Source organism: Eptesicus fuscus, chromosome 17 (genome assembly GCF_027574615.1).
Source record: "Eptesicus fuscus isolate TK198812 chromosome 17, DD_ASM_mEF_20220401, whole genome shotgun sequence".
NCBI classification, from domain to species: Eukaryota; Metazoa; Chordata; class Mammalia; order Chiroptera; family Vespertilionidae; genus Eptesicus; species Eptesicus fuscus.
Genome location: NC_072489.1, coordinates 43952681 through 43967406, shown reverse-complemented (window position 1 = coordinate 43967406; position 14726 = coordinate 43952681). Strand labels below are relative to the sequence as shown.

General features: G+C 55.3%; 1 protein-coding gene across 7 annotated transcripts; it reads left to right on the top strand.

Moving 5' to 3' along the window:
• Window positions 1–14491, top strand: LDB1 (LIM domain binding 1). Of its 7 annotated transcripts, none has more exons than XM_054728868.1 (11): window positions 1–84; window positions 9491–9593; window positions 9717–9761; window positions 9874–9949; window positions 10043–10145; window positions 10319–10491; window positions 10967–11089; window positions 11315–11398; window positions 11483–11606; window positions 11804–11952; window positions 12661–14491. In XM_054728868.1, the coding sequence occupies exons 2-11, from the start codon at window positions 9574–9576 to the stop codon at window positions 12889–12891; spliced, it is 1128 nt and encodes a 375-aa protein (XP_054584843.1). In that variant the 5' UTR covers window positions 1–84; window positions 9491–9573; the 3' UTR covers window positions 12892–14491. The 7 variants fall into 7 exon arrangements, with proteins under 7 accessions (XP_054584843.1, XP_008142447.1, XP_008142445.1 ...); XM_008144225.3 differs by lacking the exon at window positions 1–84 and adding an exon at window positions 1262–1623 and having other exon boundaries at window positions 11804–11946; XM_008144223.3 differs by lacking the exon at window positions 1–84 and adding an exon at window positions 1416–1623.
• Window positions 14492–14726: the final 235 nt, after the last annotated feature.

Below are 14726 nucleotides of genomic sequence, written 5' to 3'. Positions count from 1 at the left end.
CTGGGGACCACCCCCCACCCCCCGCAGAGGGGAGGGGACCAATTCTCTTTTCCAGACGGCTCCCTTCCCTCCCCCGGCTAATAGGTATTTCCTGTTTATGAGGCAGCTAAGGCTAGGCTTTTGGGAAAGGATGGAGATGGAGGAGATGGAGCAGCCCCCTCCTACGGCTGGGTTGGGGAGTCCTTGAGGAGTGCCTGAAGGTTGGGAGGCTCCTCCCTAGGGAAGGAGTGTTCCTTACATTGACCATCCAGATCCTCCTCCCTCCCACCCCACTCCCACCGTGGCCAAAGCCCCTACGGGTAGGGGACACTGGAGGGGTTCTCCCCCATCTCCAGACCCTCAAAGGAGAGCAGCTTTCAGGGGAGGGAGGGGGGACGGGTGGTGGGGTGGGTGGGGGAGGCGGAGACTGGAGGGAGAAGTGGGGAAGGGAGGAGAGTGTCTTGACTGATGAGTCAGAGAGCCTGGTAGAGGGAAGGACAGCCTGCTGATTCCCACCTCCCCAGTCCAACCCAGCGGTCATTCCTCTGCCCCCTCCCCCCAGGAAAACGCTGATCCCAGGCCCTCAGGCGGGGGAGGGCGGGGACCCCACTTAATTAACCCTTTTAGCTCTAGTCCCAACTGGTTTAGCAGGCAAGGGAGGGTGGTTAATTTAGGGAGGAGGTGAGTTGAAGGGTTGCCACAAGAATTAGGATAATGCTTCTTTTCTTCACCCAGGTTGAATGGGGGCGCTTAACAAGGGGCCTCCAGAGTAAGACTGGGTTCTCAGCAGGGAGCATGGGGGGGGGGTGGTCAGCAGTCTCCTTTCCCTCCCAGTTTGCGGCGGGGGTGGAGAAAGAGCTACCCCTCGCAGCCCACCCTGGCTCCGCCTCCCCCAGTCCCTGCTCCCGCTCCGGCTCGTCACGGCTCCCAACTCGGCGGTGCGCCGGGGGGGGGACCGACACAGAGTGTGCAGCTTCGCCTCTAATCCCTCCCCCTCGCTCTGCCTCTCCGGGGTCTCTGCCTCCGTCTCCTTTTTTAAAAGCTGCGTCACATGCTCGCCTTCCCTGAACGCTCCGGGCCCCTCGCCGCCCGCCCGCCCGCCGCGCGGCGCACGCACGTCGCCGCTCGCTGCGCGCCCGTCGGGTCACTTTGACACGGCTCTCCCCTCCCACTAGCAGGCAATTAGCATATTAATAAAGCCCGGCCCAGCCCGGCCCGCGCCGGAGAGCGGGCGCCAGAGATAGCGGGAGGGAGGAGAGGGAGAGGGGGGCGAGCGGCGGCGGCGGCGGCGGCGTGAGCGGCGGGGAGGGCGGCGGGAGCGCACAGACACGCACACGCGCACACACGGACACACACTCGGAGGACGCACACCCGCGCGCACACACGCAGAGGCAGCTCGCCTTCCCGCCTGGCTTCCTTCCTGTCTGCTCCGCGCCTGACAGGCTCCTCGCTGCAGCCAGGGCCCGCCCGCACCGGGCCGGGGCCGAGGCCGGGCCTGGCTGGGCCGGCGGCGAGGGCAGCAGGGGCCGCGGGCGGCGGCGGCGGCTCATGCCCGGCCTGTCCCCACGCGGGGCGGGCACCGTGACTCGGCTGGGCTCCCGGCGGCGGGCGATGTGAAGATGTCAGTGGGCTGTGCCTGTCCTGGTGAGTGAGGCGCACGGCCGCCCGGCCCCTCCCTCCCTCCCTCACCCTCTGCGGATCCCTCACCCCTTGTTTGGCGAGAACTTGTGTGTGGGGCGTCGATGGCCTGGCGGAGGTAGGGGCTGTGAGGGGTATGCGGGGCTTCGGTCTCGGGGAGGGGCTTCCCCAACTGTGTAAATGCGCAGCAGCCTGGAGGCTCGGGGAGGGGATGCTGGGGGTAGCTTGTATGTGGGGTTTTTTTTGAGGGTGGGGGAGAGATTACTTGGGGAGGGGTTGGGGGGGCTGAAATTCCCAGAATTCCAGGGTGTTAGCCAATCAGAAGTGAGTCTGGACTTTTGACCCCCCCCTCAGGTCATCATAGAGTTGCGATTGGCTGGTTTGGGTTGCCCCCCCCCCCCTTTCCCTGCTGCCTATTCCCTCTTAAGATCCTGTGACACCCCCCTCCAGGCAGTTTCTGAGGACCGTGTTTGGGTGGAGGGGTTAATTGGGGCCCATCTTCCCCCCTTCAAATTTTCCTGCCTGTTGCCAGGGAAGGCTGGCCATCCTGAGGGACAGGAGGTATTCCTGGGGGAGGGGGGCAGATAATTGGGCCCTGGGGCCTGGCATGTCCGCCCTCGTGAGAGTGGGAATGTGGAGCCCCAGGCAAAATAGGAACTACTAGAGTGATTTGTGAGAGCTGAGTTGAGGGGAGCAATGCTTGAACCCAAAATAAGAATTTGAGAGAGAACTTAGGGTCAGAGCCCTGCCTCCCCAAAACACTGCTCTTGCCAATGACAGCCTGGATCTGAGTTCTTTCCTGGGGAGGGAAGGCTCCCCTTCCCTGCCAGGGGGGAAGAGAGAGGCGATGTGACTGGAGAGGTAGTCTTCAGAGGGCCTCAGAACACTGTCAATCCACATCCCCAGGACTCCCCAGGACCCCGGGTTCTTGAGTTATTTGCAGGACCCCCTCCTGCCCCAGATTGGAGTTAGCTTTCTTCTGAAAGTCAGGTTTCCCCAAATCTAGTCTGGTTTGGGACCTTTGCTCCTCCTCGATATGCTCTGTTTTGTGGGAGGCCCATACCCCACAACTGCCCCTCCCCCGCATCCCCAAGGGAAGCTGCCAGTGAGGAAGCTTCCTTGAAAATCATGTGACCCTGGCCAAACTGGGTTGGGCACACACTTAAAGTGCCTGCTGAGGCTGAGGTTTAAGGGGCCCAGGGCCCAGAAGGAGGGCTAGTAGAGCCTGAGAATCCTGGAGTATCCGGGTGTGGGGACCCCTGGCTCCTGCTGCAGAGAGTGAGGAAGAGGAGAGGGAAGAGCTTACTAAGCTGGAATCATGCCCAGTCCCATCATTCTTCCTCCTCCCAGCTTGGTGTGCATATTTATGTGTGTATTTTCTTTATAAAGAAAATGCTGGGTGCCTTGTTTGGATCCATTCATGCTCTGAGTTCACCCCATGGCCTTGATCCTCCGTTGCCACACGTGAGCATAGCAGAAACTAAGGCTCTGGACAAATTAGAGTCTTATATTTTGATACTTAGTTCCTACCAATAGTGGGTAGGAGGTGGGTATGGAGGGGTTGTCAGGCTGGGAGTAGATGGGAGGTTGGCCCTGAAGTTGAGACAGGGTGCTTGGGTCCAGTAGAGAAGGGAGAAGGTTTCCTCCTCAGCCTCTAGTGTAGCAGCATGGGGACAGGAAGAGGACTCAAGCACCAAGACGTGGGAATGTGGGGGAGGGGCGTATTCAGTCAGTGCCCCAAAAGGCATGTTTCTTTCTTGTGTCTTGACCTGGTTGTGGGAGAGAGGGCAAAAGGTGGCTAAGATTGGGGAATCATTTACCGAATGTGAAGAAGTCTGATGGATTGATGCCACAGAGGATGGATGGAGGTTAAAGGAGAACCGCATGAAGAAGGGCTGGAGAGGGGCCTGGAGGTGGGGAATGATAGGAGTTGGGATAAGAGAGGGGACCAGGCTTGCATGGGTGGGTGGGAGCACATGGCTAAACACAAGGACATCGTGGCAGCATGTACAGTCCAGGCCCAAAGATACCCCCCCCTACACACACCACCACCCAACCTGAGCAGTCCTAGGGTGGGGGTTGAGGCGCCCTGGCAGGCCGCCCGCCTGCTGCTTGCCTGCCTGTCTGAGTCTCTCCTTTGTGCTCTGCTGTCTCCCAGCTCCTCCTCCTCCTCCTCCTCCCCGAGCCCAGCAGAGACAGCACATGCCCCACACATGTGACTGAGGGAAGCCAGAGCACATGCAGACCCACGAACATGCACACCACAAGATACACATATACACACACTCAGCTCCCATAGTGCTCCTGGGGTGGTGACTAGCTTCTGGGGCTTTGGGCAGGAACAGGTAGAACCTCTGCTAAGGGGCATCACCCTGGGCAGGGCAGGTTGCTGAAGGGGCCAGGGCCTGTCTGGGGCAGCATGTGGCTCAGAAGGGTTAAGGCAGGGAGGAGTAGGGGGAGGGGAGGAGAGAGCAGTGGTGGCGGCTGGGAGCCAGGAGAGGAGGATGGCAGAGCGCCAGGCCAACGGGAGGCCGGGCACAGACAAAGGAAGGGGGGCAGGCACACTGGAGGCCTGGGTCAGGGAGCCCCAGGGGCCCGGGCAGGGGGCAGTGCTGGTACATTATCCTGTGGGCTGGGGCAGGCTGCTGCCCTTCAGAGTTCTCACCTCCAGGAGGGGTGCTCTCCCTCTACTCTGTCCTCATCACCTTTGTCATTCTTTGCTGCTCCCTGCTCATTCCTACCCCAAATTTTAGGGCCTTCTAATTCAGACTTGCTCTCTTTAGCTGGACCTCTTCTGTCCCTGTGCAAGTGAGAGAATTAAGTCAGGACATGGAGAGGAGTAGACTTGCTAGAGAAGGAACTAAGAGAGGGACCATTTTGGATGATATGCCAGAGCCTTGGTATGTCTTGGTATATAGGGGCACTTCTCCCCAAAATTTGAGGAGACAGACTGAGTCAGGGTTCTGAGCTCTGAACTGGAGCAGAAGCCAGAGCATACACCTATACTCCTTCACATGTAGACACGCATTTGGGGCCTAGAATGGGGATTCCTTGGAGGGGGAATAGGAATGGCTGCAGTGCCCTAGGGCTGGCCTTGGATGAGTGAGGTTAGAAACCCAGGATTCCAGGCTCAGGCCCTTCTGTCTTATTATAGTCTGTTCTAGTTAGGGTAATAGTTGGCTCTGTGTACTGTAAGGATTTCTTGAGGTACTGCCTGTGAATGCACTTTGGAAAGTTTAAAGGCACCAAACAAATGACAGGAATTGTCAGTGGGGGAGGAGTGTGGTTCTCCCAGAGTTGAACAGTAAATTTGGGGGTCAGTGGGAATGTCTCAAATCCTGGTGTAGGCAGTATTTTGCTGGGTCTGGCTGAATGTCACATATTTCGATGTTTGTAAAAGCTGGGGTGTGTCCGTGGCCAGGCTGTGAGAGTGCCGTGCAGGTTTCAGGAAGTGTGGTTTATGGGGTTCAACCCTGGATAACAAATGGTCAGTACGTGTATATAATAGTCTGTCACAAGTTCAGGAGGTATATAATGCGCTTTTGGTGTGTATATTAGGGTTAAGGGAATGTGTGTCACTAGTCCCAGTGTGTATGGAAGTCAGGGTCTTTAATAGACTGTATGTGCATCTTGGGTTTGGGTTTATTTAGGGTTTGAGGTATATCACTGGTTAAAAGTGTGTTATCAGGTGTGCATCAGGTACTGATTTATGTGAAAGTGAGATGTGTTATTTATGTGTGAGGATGTTCACAGAGCCGGGTGCAATATTATTTCTGCACAGTCAACTGGTGTGTATGTCGTGGGACTATGGGTGAATATGGTGGGGATGGGTAGGAAATAGGGAGCAGCAACTCCACCTTCAATGAAGTAGGAGATCATACGCTGCCCCCTCTAGCATGTGTGTGTGTGTGTGTGTGTGTTTCTTTTTTCCTATGTGGCCAGGGAGTAGGGTCTGGACCACGACCCAAGTTTTAGAAACACCTCCTCTCTCGGGATTACCCTTTGCATTGGAGAACAGGTTCTACAACAGTAACTACATATCTTTTTTACTGGGGTGTTGGGGAGGATTCAGCCTCAGACTAAGCTCCTCCTGTAGACCCTTGGTTGGGCAAGCGTGGCCTTCCTGGCTTTCCTGGCTCTGACAGCGCCTCTTTCCCCTGCACCCACGTGTCTCTGGTGGTGGTGGTGGTGGTGGTGGTGGAGGAGGTGGAGGTGGAGGAGGAGGAAGGGGCCTCCTGCTAAGGCAGATCTAAGTCAGGGCTTGGAACTTAGCTGGGTTGGGGGCCCAGGAGCCTGGAGTGTCCCCCTCCCTCCAATCAGAGTTCACAGGCTGAAGTCAGAGTCTATCTCTGTCAAAAGTAACCCCCTGGAGTCTCCCCCCCCAGCTAGCTGCTCTGGGATTTCACCAGGAGTGGCAGCCCAGACCAGTGTTCAACCCAAGAGATCACCGAGGAGAGGAAGAGGGACTGGGGGCACCTTTGGGAGGCAGTTTGGAGATACTGGGAGTCTCCAGAGGGGAGGGCACCCTCCTCCACCCCTGCCTGTGGCTTTGGCTCCCCTGCTCACTCCTGAGCACCACACGAGAGTTGGGGAGGGGGCGGTGAAACATTTCAGTTCCTGGCCCCCACAGGCCTCCCTTCCGTCCAGGTCTCTGCAGGCCCAGTCTGTTTTGTTTCCATCTCTCCATCCCAGTCTCTCCCAGTCTCTGTCTCTCTTTGTTTTTCTCAGCAGTCCTCCAGGCCTGCCTGCCTCCCTCCCTCTCTCCCTCCCTCCCTCTCTCCCTCTTCCTCTTCCCCGGCTGGGAGGGGGCGGGGCCGGTGGGGGCAGCTCCACCCTCTGCCCGCCCTGGGGCCTCATTCTGAGAGAGGCTCCGAGAGCGAGCTGGGAGGGAGGGAAAGAAAGGGAGAAAAGGCTGTGAGCTGGTGGGCGCTGTGTGTGTCCGTGCGTGTGCGATTGTGAGTGAGTGTGAGTGCCGTGCACTGCCTCTCCCGGTGCCCCGGCAGAGGGGCCTGGGGGCCTGGGGAGGGCGGGTGGGCTGCTTGGAGGCAGAGGCTGCGAGAGGCGGCGGCGGGGAGAGCCGAGGAGGAGGAGGAGGAGAGAGGAGAGAGCGGAGCAGCCATTGTTGAGGGAAACCTCGCAAACAAAGAAGGCTTCGGACTCCCCGCAGTCCCCCGCCCCCCAGGCCGGCCCCCTGGCCCCCGGCCCCCGGCCCGGTGGCCATTATAACTTTCCCCCGGGGCTGTGGCCGCCACGGGGCAGGCCAAGGCAGTGCGTGCGAGTCTTTGTGCGGCCCGCAGAGTGGAGCTCCCAGCCAGGCCTGCCCGTCCCACTCGGGACATGAGCGGCTGAAGTTGGCCCCCCTTCAGCCCTCACCCCTGCCAGAGCCCTGGTGGGCTGCCAGTTGCTCCCCGCACCTCTCTTGGGCCCCTCAGTTCTCCCAGGTAAGTCTGAGCGCCCTGCAAGCCTGTAGGGGGTGGGTAGAAGGTCCTGGGTCTAGCCCTGGCCTGGTATGCTGGCTGGGGAAGAGGTGCCTCAACTCAGAGAGGCCAGGGCTCCCCGGCCTGCTGACCTCTGGTCAGCCCCGAAGGGAGGGAGCCTGCCCTCAAGTCAGGCTGGTTACCATGGAAATGCCCAGCTGGAGGTGCCCCCCTCAGCCCTAAGATGCAGCTTCCATCCTGAGAAAACTTTGCTAGTTCTGGGCTCTTCCTTTCTCCTTCTTCCTAAGGTTTCCCAGATTGCTAGAGATGGGAAGGGGGCTATGTTTGACTCCAAGACTGGATGACACATCCCTTTCATCCCCACCCCCACTTTGCTCCCTCTACCCCTGCTGCTGGGGACAGGCAGCAACAGGGACAGATGGTCTGGGTGATGTTCCCTCCCCTTCTCTTCTCTCTCCCAAGCCCTTGTGCTGGGGCTACTGGGAGTTGCTATGCCTCTGGAGAGGTGCTGAGTTTTTGTGTCCATTCACTGGAGGTGTAAATAGAGTCCACAGAGCTTTGAATTTTTCCTCTTCAGAACTGTTAACCCAACCCCAGACAATGCCTGTCAGTTTGCTAGTGAGAGAAATGGAAGTTCTGAAACTTTTTTCAGAATTAAAGAGGAGCCCAGGTGTCCCTGCCTCCCTTCTTTTTAGGGTCTTGAGCTGACACATTTCTCCAAGTGGCCCTGAAACTAAGGGCAAGGGCAGTGATGCTTTTGGGGGGAGGATGGCCTAGTTAAGGCCTGGCCTGGCCTGTGGTGAGCTGTGTGAGTTTGGGCTTCCTACATGGCTTTGGTCTACCTGTCTGTGGAGTGGGGAGACTTGGGGCTGGGTGGGACTGTCCCTTTTCTTGAGGACACAGGCTCCTCATTCAGTTCAGACAGGCATGTGAAGGCTGTGTGTGCTGTGATGGGAACATATGGACATGGCCTGTGTGAGCTCATGCATGGGGCGAGGGCCTGTTTTGGGCATACTGATCCTGCCTGGGGCTGCTGGGTTCCAGCCCTTGGTAGGCATGTTGGGGCGAGCTGAGGGTAGAAGCCTGCTAGGCAAGATGAGGCACACATGTGTGCAGGCATACACAGGCTCTGACTCTTGGCTTCTTCAGGGACTGTATAGTGTAGGCCCTTCTGGGACCCTCCTTTTGCCTGTATTGTGAGGAAGATCCCTGGGGAGAGAATTAAATGACACATTGGCACAGGGTCTTCCTTTGTCTCTTCCCCCTAAGGACAAAGTAGATTTTGTGTCTAAATTGAGGAGGAGGCTCAGACACAACCAATACAGCTACCCTCCCAAATGTAATCAAGTCTGGGGACGAGGAAGCACCTGTAACTGGGGTCGGGACCTTTGGAATGGTGCCTCAGTTTCCCCTCATCTTGTAGCGAGAGGGAAAATAGCATTGCAGGGGTACCTGGCTCATACCCAACTATGAATATAACACATCTTCCAGTTAGGTAATATAGTTCACTAGGAACTCAGGTGGAGAGGAGACGTATGCAGGAGCACAGATACAAGTAGAGATCCCTGTCTAGTTACCACCTGCCTCTTAGATGGAGCCTCCTGGAAGCTAGTCTCCTTCCTAGGCCTCCTCTTTTCCTTTTGTAAGTAGAGCAAGATTCAGTGACTGTAAGTCTCAAAGGCAAAATGGGTTGAGGTTTTGGGTTTCTGGTTTGGAGACAATGCTAGATTGGTGTTAGGTGTGAGGGAGGGGGCTGGCTGATAAGGGAGTGGCCGTTGGAGGGGGGTGGGACAGAAGGCCCAAGTGGTTATCTGGTCTGCAGCACCCAGCAGGCACCCACCCCCCTTTATCTTTCCATCCCCTGTCCTCCTGAGACCCTGGGTGTGGAGGAGGGGCAGGGGTTGGCCAAATTCCCTTTCTTTCTCCCACGACTTGATCTTCAGAGGGAACAGAAAAGTGAAAATACTGCAGGCTATGGGAATAATCGAAGATCTGGGCTCAAATCCTAGCTTTATGATCTTGGCAAGTCCCCTTGAGCTTTCAATTGCCTAATCTGTAAAATGGGAATGTTACAGTTGACCCTGCTACCTCACATCGTGGTAGTGATGATTGAACAAAATAATGTAGTTGAAAAGGGGGTTTATCAAAATTAGGTTATAATGTTTAGATATTTATTTATTCTATGGTATTGACATTTCTTTCCAGTTTCAATTTTATCATCCAGGCCTCAGTCACATGAAGAAATAAGATCTTGGATATTGGGCCAGGGTACTAATAGTTTCTTAATAAAATAAGATTGGTACCAGATTTAAAAGCAGAGATAGGTACTCCCTAGGGTAGTCCCCCTCCCTTGGCTCACTGTCCACACAGTCTAGCAAACTTTAGGAGAGCTCCTAAGAGGGGCTCAGGGTGCCCCTTCTTCCTTTCCATTCTAGGTTGTTCCTCAAAGTCATTCAAGCTGTACTCACCGAAGGAGCCCCCGAACGGCAACGCCTTCCCTCCCTTCCATCCCGGCACCATGCTAGATCGGGATGTGGGGTGAGTCCTATTCACTTCTCATCCCTTTTCCAGATGGGATCCTGCCTGAAAAGGGGAGGGAGTGACATCTCCCAATAATTCCTGTCTTCCACCCCCATTCTCATAGCCTCTTCCCTTATACAGCCCAACTCCCATGTACCCGCCTACATACCTGGAGCCTGGGATTGGGTAAGTGGAGTCCAGTGGGGTGGGAGGTACTTTCTGTTACATGGGTGAAGGCAGAGGTGGGGGTGGGGAGGAGGCGCTGCTCCTACTAACTTCTCTTCTACACTTACCCCAGAAGGCACACACCATATGGCAACCAAACTGACTACAGAATATTCGAGCTTAACAAACGGCTTCAAAACTGGACAGAGGTATCCAGGGGAAAGAGGAGGGTGAGGGCCATCTGGGCACCCCTGTGGGATATCTTCTGATAGACACAAAAATACCTCTCCCTGTGCTCTTAGGAGTGTGACAATCTCTGGTGGGATGCTTTCACAACTGAGTTCTTTGAGGATGATGCCATGTTAACCATCACTTTCTGTCTGGAGGATGGACCAAAGAGATACAGTGAGTGGCCTCTGAGGGTTCTACCAGTTCTGCTGTGGGAGTGTGTACCTCCTGTGTCCTTCTAAGGTCTGGGAGTGGGTATTTGTCTCAGGTTATCTGTTTTGGCAGGGGTAGCATCTGCCTGACCCCTTTTGAGGTCCTTCTATTCTAAAGAGTTTTTCCCATCTCCACAGCCATTGGCCGGACCCTGATCCCACGCTACTTCCGCAGCATCTTTGAGGGTGGTGCTACAGAGCTGTACTATGTGCTTAAGCACCCCAAGGAGGCATTCCACAGCAACTTTGTGTCCCTCGACTGTGACCAGGGCAGCATGGTGACCCAGCACGGCAAACCCATGTTCACCCAGGTCAGCAATCCAGCTGGATGTGGAATGCTGAAGCACCTGAGTTTGATTCCCTTCCTCTTTCCCAAAATGTACTCAGCTGTTCCCCAAGGAGGCATAATGGGAAATGATCAGACAAGAAGGGAGGGCAGGTGTGCTGCAGCATTGAGCAGGCATTTATTGAGCTTGTACATGACTGTATTCTAGGCCACAGGGGTATGTACACCAGTGAACAAGAGCCTGCCTTAATAGAAAGCTTATAGCAGATGAGTGTATCGCTAGCTACATGGGAAAAGACAGGATCAGTTAAGCATTTCTACCATGTATGTGTTATGTGTAAGGGTCAAGGGTGTGACAGGTATGTGAGGGGATAGTCCATGTCAGTTACATACCCAGATTTAGGTGCAGGTAGCAGAAGTATACACAGTAGGAGAGTTGTGAGCAAATGGGAGAACAGGTATATGGGGAGGGGGCAGAGCTGTGACAACCTTGTCTCCAGGTATGTGTGGAGGGGCGGTTGTACCTGGAGTTCATGTTTGATGACATGATGCGGATAAAGACATGGCACTTCAGCATCCGGCAGCACCGGGAGCTCATCCCCCGCAGCATCCTTGCCATGCATGTGAGTGTGGGCAGAACCCAAGACACAAGGGGGAGGGCAGACAGTGGGAAGGATGGGATAAGGTCTGCCATTTCTTGTCAGTGACCTGAGAGGGTTAGAGTTTCTCCACCTAAAAAATTATTGAATACTAGCCCCTCTTTTTCAGGAGTGTCACAGGCTCAGATGATAGGGCAGGTGAGCAGATGCATCCCAAGTGCTAGTATTCTTATCTTTCTCCCCCTCTAGGCCCAGGACCCCCAGATGTTGGATCAGCTCTCCAAAAATATCACACGCTGTGGGCTGTCCAATTCCACTCTCAACTACCTCCGAGTGAGTCTGATCGCCCAGTCTCTGGCCTATTCCACTTGGTCTCAGTTCCATGTCCTGAAAAGCCCCCTTCTGATCTCCCTACAGCTCTGTGTGATACTCGAGCCCATGCAGGAGCTCATGTCCCGCCACAAGACCTACAGCCTCAGCCCTCGTGACTGCCTCAAGACCTGCCTTTTCCAGAAGTGGCAGCGTATGGTAGCACCCCCCGGTGAGTGCCTTGCACCTGTACCTGTTCTTACCAGGATCTGATGCCATCCCCCAAGGCTGTTTCTTCTCATGAAGCCCTTTTCTTGCCCCTGGGTCTGCAAGATTGGGATCAGGGTAGGCTCAGGCTCCTTAGGAGCCAGAATAGGGAGCCAGGGGCCCAGGACCCTGCCCCACCTGAGTTTCCTTTTCCTGGCACAGCGGAGCCCGCCCGGCAGCAGCCCAGCAAACGGCGGAAACGGAAGATGTCAGGGGGCAGCACCATGAGTTCGGGGGGTGGCAACACCAACAACAGCAACAGCAAGAAGAAAAGCCCAGCCAGCACCTTCGCCCTCTCCAGCCAGGTACCTGTAAGCATCTCGGCTTTCTTCTCTCTTCTGGGCTGCCCCACTGCTGACCCCTGACCCTTGACCCTGTCCCATTGTGAGCTCACTAGCGGGCATAGAAGCACAGACGGTTTTTACCAGTGTACTCTGCCAGTATGGCTGACTCTTATCACTGATGAGAGTCCTTGTTAGTCACATGCACAGTTGTGGTCACACAGACTCAGACATAACAATATAGATATAAAGGGACAGAGTCAGCCATGATAACATACGGACGTTCAGGACAGACAGCTTAGGGGCACACAGACCATCAGAGACATACACATTCACATTGATAGAGGGCCATGCAGCCGCAATATGTGTGAATCTGCAATACACCGACATGCACATGCACATACTTCCCCCATTGGTGTTTTTTATCTGCTCCCTCTCTTACATGTGGACAGAAGTTTAGGAGCCATCTAAAATGGGGGGGAGATGGAATAGGGAGCTAGGGGAGTAAATTGACTTCCCAGATTCTAGTGGATGTGGGTTAAAGGGTGTGATGCTCTGCAGTCCTTCAGTGGGAAGGATTCTTGGGGATAGAGGAGTCGATGTTTAAAACTGGGATATGAGAAGGGGGAGGGGGTGTTGAGTTTCTTGGGTGGGTATTGGGGCACTGGGGGGTTTCTGCCGCCCTGGGCCGGGCGAGCCCCTGCCCCGATTATGTTTGGGGACCTCCGCCACTCTCAGGATGTGATGGTGGTGGGGGAGCCCACCCTGATGGGCGGGGAGTTCGGGGACGAGGACGAGAGGCTCATCACCCGGCTGGAGAATACCCAGTTTGACGCGGCCAACGGCATTGACGACGAGGACAGCTTTAACAACTCCCCTGCCCTGGGCGCCAACAGCCCCTGGAACAGCAAGCCTCCATCCAGCCAAGAAAGCAAATCGGAGAACCCCACATCACAAGCCTCCCAGTAAAGGCCTCACCAGGGCCACGCAGCGCTCTGCTTACCTGCCCCACCCCTCGAAGCCCCAGGGAGCAGAAGACAGAATGAAGAGACTGAGCATCTAAAATGGGCAGCCTCCATCCACCCACTTCAGGGAGGAACTGGACTCGCTGGGGGCAGGTGCCAAGCTTTGCCCCCCAGTGGCCCTGGGCTGGGCCTGGCCTCTGCAGAGCCTTTTGGGGGAAGGGGGGTACTCATGTGGATGCCTACATGGACCCTGGGCCTCTGAGAAATGTTCTGAACACCCCCAGAGCATTTGCCTCCATCTTCACCCCAGGTTCTGGGTTCCCCATCCTCCTGACTCTGCTCCCTTCAAGCCTGGGGTTGTCTGTACCCACAGCTCCTAGGGACTTAAATTTATGGAGCTTGGTTGAGCACCCCTCCCCCAGGCCCTTCCCCTAGGTGGCTGGTAATAGGGGGGTAAAACTCTGAGCCCCTCCCTTTTACCACCTCCCAGCTTCACATTTTTTAAAAAAATAATATTATTAAAAAATGTAAGTTAAAAAAAATCATTCATGTCCCCCCTCTTCCCCTTATTGAAAGTCCAGCTACCTCCCTATACCTGGCAGATGGGGGGCTTAGGGTCCAGGTGGAGGTGAGTGTGGGGGTAGGGTAGGGGAGTTACACATCATTTTATATAGTTTGAGAGCTTCAGACCAAGGAGACACTTTGCCATCTCTCTTCCCTTTTCCTCGGGGGTGACGAGTTGGGGAGGCATGCCATGGGGCAGGGGGCCATTGATGGCCTCACCTTTGTAACAGTTCCCAGCTGTTGTCTGTCTCCCCGTCCTCCAGGAGTCTGGCCTGCCCTCCTAGTGCTTGTGACTCCCTCAAACCCAGCCCCCTTCTCCCCCATGATGTGTATATTCTTTACAAGCCCTCCACTAGAGCAGCTGCCTTGGATGGGAGGAGGGGGAGGCTCCCTCCCTTAGGGAGTGTGGCGGGAAGGGAGCAGCCTTGTTTGTCACTGTGTTTTTTGTTTTGTCTCAGTTGGGCAGGCATGGGATAGGGGAGGGGTTCATCCATATTCTCCAATACTCTCTTCCTCCAATCCCTCAAATTTTGTATCTAGTCCTCCCCTGCCCTCCATAGAGGAGCCACTGAGGATGTCCCAGCTCTAAGCTCACCAGGGAGGAATAGGCCTCTGTTCGCCAGCTGAAGTAGAGGATCTTCATCTCCCAATACCTTCCAGTTACTGGTCTCATAGAAGGAAGGGGGAAGGCAGCCAGGATCCTCAGTTCTACTTCAGTTGGACATGTGGAAGCTTTGAGGCCAAAAGCAGGATCCTATGAGTCTGGGCCCAGCTCTCCCTTTTCCTGCTGCCAGTTCCAGAAGTGTTAGTACCACCTCTTCCCACTCTTCTTTCTGGATTCTGGGGCCCTTTACACCCTGATTCCTTCACTCTAGCTGCCACTGTTGGAAGGGTATTGTGCCAGGAGCTGAGGGAAGGGGGTGGGGAAGATGAATGTCCCACCCTAACTGTAATGCCTTTTTTTTTTTCTTTTTTTTTTTTTTTTTCTGGCCATTTGAGTCATGTATGGTACAGATCAATAAAGAGACTTTTGGGTTTGAGCGTGTCTTGGTTGGTCATTGGTGCCCAATAATGACTGCCCAAAGCAGTCTTTTTCCCTCCTTCCTGCAGTCCTAAGACCAGTCATTGGGGAAGAGGTATGAATTGGACTGTGGATTCCCTTTTACTCCCATCTCACATTTCCCCTCATCATTCTGGTGTTGCTTCTCATGTATCCCAATATGGCCCCTTGTCCCTCAAAAGTTGACTCCCCATTCCCCCTCTCTCCCAACTGTT

Excerpts from the sequence above, each read along its gene's own strand:
- LDB1 (XM_028149311.2), top strand. Across the intron at positions 11,399-11,482 it reads CCACTCTCAACTACCTCCGA|CTCTGTGTGATACTCGAGCC; the intron begins GTGAGTCTGATC and ends ATCTCCCTACAG. Across the intron at positions 11,953-12,660 it reads CCCTCTCCAGCCAGGTACCT|GATGTGATGGTGGTGGGGGA; the intron begins GTAAGCATCTCG and ends CGCCACTCTCAG.